The 8,958-nt window shown below is 46.1% G+C and overlaps 1 protein-coding gene across 1 annotated transcript in view; it reads right to left on the bottom strand.

Annotated features, from left to right (window-relative positions):
* LOC115478596 (receptor-type tyrosine-protein phosphatase beta-like) overlaps nt 1–4,214 on the bottom strand; it is a 51,983-nt gene extending 47,769 nt beyond the window's left edge. Inside the window, exons 1-2 of the mRNA XM_030216070.1 lie at nt 3,653–4,214; nt 943–1,031 (exon numbers count right to left, since the gene is read on the bottom strand). Coding sequence (XP_030071930.1) covers nt 943–974 — 32 coding nt within the window. The 5' untranslated portion in view covers nt 975–1,031; nt 3,653–4,214. The remainder of the gene's footprint in view (nt 1–942; nt 1,032–3,652) is intronic.
* Between the last annotated feature and the right edge of the window lie 4,744 nt (nt 4,215–8,958).

Below are 8,958 nucleotides of genomic sequence, written 5' to 3' on the forward strand. Positions count from 1 at the left end.
CCATCACAGCACTATGCAGGTCCCTGGAGCAGTTTTAGTGGGTGCAGTGCACTTCAGGCAGGTGGACCCAGGCCCATCCCCCCCTACCTGTTACATTTGTGGTGGTAAATGTGAGCCCTTCAAAACCCACCAGAAACCCACTGTACCCACATGTAGGTGCCCCCTTCACCTCTTAGGGCTAAGGTAGTGGTGTACAGATGTGGGGAGTGGGTTTTGGGGGGGGTTGGGGGGCTCAGCACAGAAGGTAAGGGAGCCATGCACCTGGGAGCAATTTCTGAAGTTCACTGCAGTGCCCCCTAAGGTGCCCGGTTGGTGTCCTGGCATGTTAGGGGGACCAGTACACTACGAATGCTAGCTCCTCCCATGACCAAATGGCTTGCATTTGGTCGTTTCTGAGATGGGTATCCTTGGTTTCCATTATCGCCAAAAATCGGGGATGACCATCTCTAAGGACGACCATCTCTAAGGTCGACCTAAATTTCACGATTTGGGCGTTCACGACCATATTATCGAAACGAAAGATGTATGCCCATCTTGTTTCGATAATACGGGTTTCCCCACCCCTTCGCGGGGACGTCCTCGGGAAAACTTGGGCATTCCTTTCGATTATTCCCCTCTGTGTCACCTTTCAGTCCGGGGCCTACTGCACTCCTCACTCTCATTTTCGGCACAGCACATGTATTTTCACATTCAGGGGCTAATTCTCAAAAAGGTAACTTTGGGATGATGCGTGTGATACACAAATTCATTTTGGACTAGAATCAGTAAATGGCGGTTAATAATAAAATGACCCTCTAGGTGTAGATTTCCGCTCCCAGTAGCATTGCGGAGAATCCTAATGGGACTGAACGAAATTAAGATGCAAACAAATAAAAGAGTCTTACAACAGCAAAGATCTTAGGACTAGACATGGTCTATCACTGGAAGAGGAAACATACTCACCCGCTGTGACACGCCACATGCCATGATGTCATTCTCTATATAGCATTCTCCAAGCCCGTTACACACCACTGGAATTGCAGGGAACTGAGCTGCAAGACGTAATCCGAGGGTGAGATTAACAAACAATTTATTTCATTTCACTTATTACTGTCTTTGTAAGGTGGCTACAGCCAAGCCACAAAGGGAACAATAAAATCAAAAGAATAATATACAAAATGAAAATAAATATAAAACATACCTAATTATATTAGAAGTTAATTAACATATAAACAAATCCTAACAGACTAAAGAACAATGACTTGAACACCGAGGCTCAAAGACACCTAATGAAACACAAAGCCCACATCAGTGTTGGCTGATTCGTATTAATGACCCAGCAGTGGCTTCCTATTCCTTTGGGTTTCCAGCTCAGTTGGAACCAGCGCTGTGACCTGGTACCATTTTTCTTCATCCATAACTACACAGAGAATTGTTCCTTTTTGATCTTTCATCTAATTTGCCTGGTACACAGAAGGTTTGAAGCAGTTCAGTATTAGCACAGCAGTGTATCAAACCACCCCCACCTCTCCCTCCCCTTGTTCGTTCCTCTATTTCCTCAACCCCTCCGTCCTTTCCCCTCCTTTCCTGAGGTCACTGATGAAGAAATATCACATCTTCTGTCCTCCTCAAAATAAACTACCTGCTCCTCTGATCCCATTCCTATCCAACTTCTTAACACCATCTCTCCTACTCTCACGTACGTGCAGGACGTCAGACTCCCAGAAGCAGAAGCCTGCGCGGCCACATTGGTGATCTGCAAGGGCCGACTTCTACATGGCTAGTGGAATAGCAACATTCCATGTAGAATCTGAAATAGCAGCAACAGTGGAGGGGTGGCCTAGCGGTTAGGGTGGTGGACTTTGGTCCTGGGGAACTGAGTTCAATTCCCACTTCAGGCACAGGCAGCTCCTTGTGACTCTGGGCAAGTCACTTAACCTTCCATTGCCCCAAGTACAAATAAGTACCTGTATATGTAAGCTGCATTGAGCCTGCTATGAGTGGGAAAGCACGGGGTACAAATGTAAATTTAAAAAAAAATTATTATGTATCGCACAGTACGTATTATTAATGTGTGTTACGGTAATATAACATGCATTATTACATTTTAACATGTGCTAAGGAGCAAATAACATGCATTAGGGTTATAACACACCTTAATAACTGCCCTCCTAAATTTGCTGATAGTAAGTTTCATATAATCTAGTAGCAGTAAACACTGTACTTTTGAAGAAACTTGAGAAAAAGTTGCAGCACCTCAGCCAACTACTGCTAATTCTTATGATCAACAAGTGTCGTGAGAGGAGCCACTTCAGGTTTTACCCAAGGGCATCTATGGACTTGTGAGCCTCCCTAGAAATTCTGCTTATGAAACGGAGATCAACAGCAATGCGAGTCGCAGCTCTTAACAGGCAGTCCTGCTCAGTGTCACAGTAACCTGAAGTGAAAGACCCAATATAGCTCAGAATTACCGTCTGCAACAGAAGCCCAACCACCAGGGGCAGACCTAGAACAGTCTGAGCATCACTAACTACCTCTGGTTCAGAAAAGATCTAAAGACCTACTACCTCTTCAGGAAATTCTATGAGTAAAATATGGCACTAATCATTCTGGAATTAGAAAAGGTGCAGAGAAGGGCGACAAAAATGATAAAGGGGATGGGACGACTTTCCTATGAGGAAAGGCTAAAGCGGCTAGGGCTCTTCAGCTTGGAGAAAAGGCGGCTGAGGGGAGATATGATAGAGGTCTATAAAATAATGAGTGGAGTTGAATGGGTTGATGTGAAGCGTCTGTTCACGCTTTCCAAAAATACTAGGACTAGGTGGCATAGGATGAAGCTACAATGTAGTAAATTTAAAACGAATCGTAGAAAATATTTCTTCACTCAACGTGTAATTAAACTCTGGAATTCTTTGCCAGAGAATGTGGTAAAGGCGGTTAGCTTAGCAGAGTTTTAAAAAGGTGTAGACAGCTTCCTAAAGGAAGAGTCCATAGACCGTTATTAAGTGGACTTGGAGAAAATCCACTATTTCTGGGATAAGCAGTATAAATGTTTTGTACATTTTTGAGATTTTGCCGGGTATTTGTGACCTGGATTGGCCACTGTTGGAAGCAGGATGCTGGGCTCGATGGACCTTGGTCTTTTCCAGTATGGCAATACTTATGTACTTATGGAACAACAATACACAGCACAACCTCTAACTGTAACGCATCTTTTCATTTAATAAATGAACTAAGACATGTCTTCTCAAGAAACCCAATGACTATTCCATATGCACTAATAGTTATCTTGCCAACCACTGTAAAACACAGCATCATACAACCTTGTAAATGTAACTGAATCAATGTCACCTCTAACAACTGTTCAAATTAGGCCACATTGAACCGAAACTCATTTTTGGATAATTGTGGGATACAATTATGAATAAATAAATAAAATAAAAAACTAAATAAAGAACCCCGATTATGTCTTTACTACCAACAAAAGGAGCTCCACAGCTGTCCCAGACACCGCAGAGCCATCTAGAAAACCACTGAAGCAGAGGGAGTCACCGAGTCCTCTCCCTCTTCGGTAATAGGTCACAAGATCTTACAAAGCTATCCAAAAGAAAACAAAATTGCAACTAAATATAAAAAGCCTGACTCCATGGATCTATTGTGACATGACACTTACTTGTTCCTGAGGCAGTTGCACTGAAGATCGTCATCACTGTGGTGCTCAGAGGGGTCCCGTAATGTTGGGCAGTAGATGTGGTTGAGGAACTCCAAGTAGAACTGCTGATGCCACCTGAAGATGTGCTTCCACTGCTGGTTGTACTTCCAACTTCCTTTGGAGTTGTAACATCCATTGGGGTACCCCAGAAACACACTGATGTAAAACTGCTGCTATCTGTCTTTGGCATTGAACTCTCTGTAGCTCCAGTACTGTCAGTTACTGTGCTATTACCTGGAGTACTAGATCTGGCCTCTGCCGTGGTACTGCTGCCCTCTATCCCTGGCGTTGAGCTCTCTGTAGCTCTGGTACTTCTCTCAATTACTGTGGTGCTACCTGGAGGACTGGATTTGGTATCTGCTGAAGTACTCCCACCCTCTAAATTTGGGGTGATGTTCTCAGTTGCAGTGATGATATCTGGGGTATTAAGCACCTCTACAGTAGTACTGCTGCCCTCTGTTCCTGGGGTGATGCTCCATAGTGTTCCTGTGAAGCTCTCAGTTTCAGTGGTGAGGCCTGGGGGAAGGCACAGAATCTGTACTGGAGTACTGCTGCCCTCTGTCACTGGGACTTTGCTCCCTAGTACTGTTCTGATGCTCTCAGTTACTGGCATACTACTAGGGGTGAAAGGGCTGGTCTCTACCATACTACTGCTACTCTCTGTCCCTGGCATCAAGCTCTCTGTAGCTCCAGTACTGCTCTCAAAAATGAAATAATCGCAGTAGAGATCAGCATGGGTGCTAGAGCTGGTCCCTACTGTAGTATAGCTGCCCTCTGTCTCTGCGATTGTGCCCTCTGTAGATCTGGTACTTCTCTCAGTTACTGTGGTGCTACCCAGAGTACCAGATCTAGTCTCTGCTGTAGTACTGCTACCTTCTGTCACTGGGGTTCTGCTCCCTGGTATTGTTGTGACGCTCTCAGTTACTGTGGTACTTCTAAGAGTACTAGAGCTGATCTGTGCTTCAGTGCTGCTCTCCTCTGATCCAGACATTGGGCTTCCCATGGCTCCTGTACTGATCTCAGTTACTTTGGCACTCTCTGGGGTACTAGATAACATTTGTATCAGGGTATCTGTGCTCTGTGTCTCTGGTTTCGTGCCTTCTATTGTTCCAGTGCTCTCAGCTACTGTGATAATACCCAGAGTACCAGATCTGGTCCCTGCTATAGTACCGCTTTCTTCTGTTCTTGGGATTCTACTCTCTAGTACTGTTGTAACACTCCCAGTTACTGTGATACTAGTAGGGTTGCTAGAACTGGCTTCTACTATAGTACTGCTGCCCTCTGTCCCTGCGATTGTGCCCTCTGTAGATCTGGTACTTCTCTCAGTTACTGTGGTGCTACCCAGAGTACCAGATCTAGTCTCTGCTGTAGTACTGCTACCTTCTGTCACTGGGGTTCTGCTCCCTGGTATTGTTGTGACGCTCTCAGTTACTGTGGTACTTCTAAGAGTACTAGAGCTGTTCTGTGCTTCAGTGCTGCTCTCCTCTGATCCAGACATTGGGCTTCCCATGGCTCCTGTACTGATCTCAGTTACTTTGGCACTCTCTGGGGTACTAGATAACATTTGTATCAGGGTATCTGTGCTCTGTGTCTCTGGTTTCGTGCCTTCTATTGTTCCAGTGCTCTCAGCTACTGTGATAATACCCAGAGTACCAGATCTGGTCCCTGCTATAGTACCGCTTTCTTCTGTTCTTGGGATTCTGCTCTCTAGTACTGTTGTAACACTCCCAGTTACTGTGATACTAGTAGGGTTGCTAGAACTGGCTTCTACTATAGTACTGCTGCCCTCTGTCCCTGCGATTGTGCCCTCTGTAGATCTGGTACTTCTCTCAGTTACTGTGGTGCTACCCAGAGTACCAGATCTAGTCTCTGCTGTAGTACTGCTACCTTCTGTCACTGGGGTTCTGCTCCCTGGTATTGTTGTGACGCTCTCAGTTACTGTGGTACTTCTAAGAGTACTAGAGCTGATCTGTGCTTCAGTGCTGCTCTCCTCTGATCCAGACATTGGGCTTCCCATGGCTCCTGTACTGATCTCAGTTACTTTGGCACTCTCTGGGGTACTAGATAACATTTGTATCAGGGTATCTGTGCTCTGTGTCTCTGGTTTCGTGCCTTCTATTGTTCCAGTGCTCTCAGCTACTGTGATAATACCCAGAGTACCAGATCTGGTCCCTGCTATAGTACCGCTTTCTTCTGTTCTTGGGATTCTGCTCTCTAGTACTGTTGTAACACTCCCAGTTACTGTGATACTAGTAGGGTTGCTAGAACTGGCTTCTACTATAGTACTGCTGCCCTCTGTCCCTGCGATTGTGCCCTCTGTAGATCTGGTACTTCTCTCAGTTACTGTGGTGCTACCCAGAGTACCAGATCTAGTCTCTGCTGTAGTACTGCTACCTTCTGTCACTGGGGTTCTGCTCCCTGGTATTGTTGTGACGCTCTCAGTTACTGTGGTACTTCTAAGAGTACTAGAGCTGATCTGTGCTTCAGTGCTGCTCTCCTCTGATCCAGACATTGGGCTTCCCATGGCTCCTGTACTGATCTCAGTTACTTTGGCACTCTCTGGGGTACTAGATAACATTTGTATCAGGGTATCTGTGCTCTGTGTCTCTGGTTTCGTGCCTTCTATTGTTCCAGTGCTCTCAGCTACTGTGATAATACCCAGAGTACCAGATCTGGTCCCTGCTATAGTACCGCTTTCTTCTGTTCTTGGGATTCTGCTCTCTAGTACTGTTGTAACACTCCCAGTTACTGTGATACTAGTAGGGTTGCTAGAACTGGCTTCTACTATAGTACTGCTGCCCTCTGTCCCTGCGATTGTGCCCTCTGTAGATCTGGTACTTCTCTCAGTTACTGTGGTGCTACCCAGAGTACCAGATCTAGTCTCTGCTGTAGTACTGCTACCTTCTGTCACTGGGGTTCTGCTCCCTGGTATTGTTGTGACGCTCTCAGTTACTGTGGTACTTCTAAGAGTACTAGAGCTGATCTGTGCTTCAGTGCTGCTCTCCTCTGATCCAGACATTGGGCTTCCCATGGCTCCTGTACTGATCTCAGTTACTTTGGCACTCTCTGGGGTACTAGATAACATTGTATCAGGGTATCTGTGCTCTGTGTCTCTGGTTTCGTGCCTTCTATGTTCCAGTGCTCTCAGCTACTGTGATAATACCCAGAGTACCAGATCTGGTCCCTGCTATAGTACCGCTTTCTTCTGTTCTTGGGATTCTAGCTCTCTAGTACTGTTGTAACACTCCCAGTTACTGTGATACTAGTAGGGTTGCTAGAACTGGCTTCTACTATAGTACTGCTGCCCTCTGTCCCTGCGATTGTGCCCTCTGTAGATCTGGTACTTCTCTCAGTTACTGTGGTGCTACCCAGAGTACCAGATCTAGTCTCTGCTGTAGTACTGCTACCTTCTGTCACTGGGGTTCTGCTCCCTGGTATTGTTGTGACGCTCTCAGTTACTGTGGTACTTCTAAGAGTACTAGAGCTGATCTGTGCTTCAGTGCTGCTCTCCTCTGATCCAGACATTGGGCTTCCCATGGCTCCTGTACTGATCTCAGTTACTTTGGCACTCTCTGGGGTACTAGATAACATTTGTATCAGGGTATCTGTGCTCTGTGTCTCTGGTTTCGTGCCTTCTATTGTTCCAGTGCTCTCAGCTACTGTGATAATACCCAGAGTACCAGATCTGGTCCCTGCTATAGTACCGCTTTCTTCTGTTCTTGGATTCTGACTCTCTAGTACTGTTGTAACACTCCCAGTTACTGTGATACTAGTAGGGTTGCTAGAACTGGCTTCTACTATAGTACTGCTGCCCTCTGTCCCTGCGATTGTGCCCTCTGTAGATCTGGTACTTCTCTCAGTTACTGTGGTGCTACCCAGAGTACCAGATCTAGTCTCTGCTGTAGTACTGCTACCTTCTGTCACTGGGGTTCTGCTCCCTGGTATTGTTGTGACGCTCTCAGTTACTGTGGTACTTCTAAGAGTACTAGAGCTGATCTGTGCTTCAGTGCTGTTCTCCTCTGATCCAGACATTGGGCTTCCCATGGCTCCTGTACTGATCTCAGTTACTTTGGCACTCTCTGGGGTACTAGATAACATTTGTATCAGGGTATCTGTGCTCTGTGTCTCTGGTTTCGTGCCTTCTATTGTTCCAGTGCTCTCAGCTACTGTGATAATACCCAGAGTACCAGATCTGGTCCCTGCTATAGTACCGCTTTCTTCTGTTCTTGGGATTCTGCTCTCTAGTACTGTTGTTACACTCCCAGTTACTGTGATACTAGTAGGGTTGCTAGAACTGGCTTCTACTATAGTACTGCTGCCCTCTGTCCCTGCGATTGTGCCCTCTGTAGATCTGGTACTTCTCTCAGTTACTGTGGTCCTACCCAGAGTACCAGATCTAGTCTCTGCAGTAGTACTGCTACCTTCTGTCACTGGGGTTCTGCTCCCTGGTATTGTTGTGACGCTCTCAGTTACTGTGGTACTTCTAAGAGTACTAGAGCTGATCTGTGCTTCAGTGCTGCTCTCCTCTGATCCAGACATTGGGCTTCCCATGGCTCCTGTACTGATCTCAGTTACTTTGGCACTCTCTGGGGTACTAGATAACATTTGTATCAGGGTATCTGTGCTCTGTGTCTCTGGTTTCGTGCCTTCTATTGTTCCAGTGCTCTCAGCTACTGTGATAATACCCAGAGTACCAGATCTGGTCCCTGCTATAGTACCGCTTTCTTCTGTTCTTGGGATTCTGCTCTCTAGTACTGTTGTAACACTCCCAGTTACTGTGATACTAGTAGGGTTGCTAGAACTGGCTTCTACTATAGTACTGCTGCCCTCTGTCCCTGCGATTGTGCCCTCTGTAGATCTGGTACTTCTCTCAGTTACTGTGGTGCTACCCAGAGTACCAGATCTAGTCTCTGCTGTAGTACTGCTACCTTCTGTCACTGGGGTTCTGCTCCCTGGTATTGTTGTGACGCTCTCAGTTACTGTGGTACTTCTAAGAGTACTAGAGCTGATCTGTGCTTCAGTGCTGCTCTCCTCTGATCCAGACATTGGGCTTCCCATGGCTCCTGTACTGATCTCAGTTACTTTGGCACTCTCTGGGGTACTAGATAACATTTGTATCAGGGTATCTGTGCTCTGTGTCTCTGGTTTCGTGCCTTCTATTGTTCCAGTGCTCTCAGCTACTGTGATAATACCCAGAGTACCAGATCTGGTCCCTGCTATAGTACTGCTTTCTTCTGTTCTTGGGATTCTGCTCTCTAGTACTGTTG

The sequence above is a fragment of the Microcaecilia unicolor genome, chromosome 10 (genome assembly GCF_901765095.1).
Source record: "Microcaecilia unicolor chromosome 10, aMicUni1.1, whole genome shotgun sequence".
In the NCBI taxonomy this organism is placed as follows: Eukaryota; Metazoa; Chordata; class Amphibia; order Gymnophiona; family Siphonopidae; genus Microcaecilia; species Microcaecilia unicolor.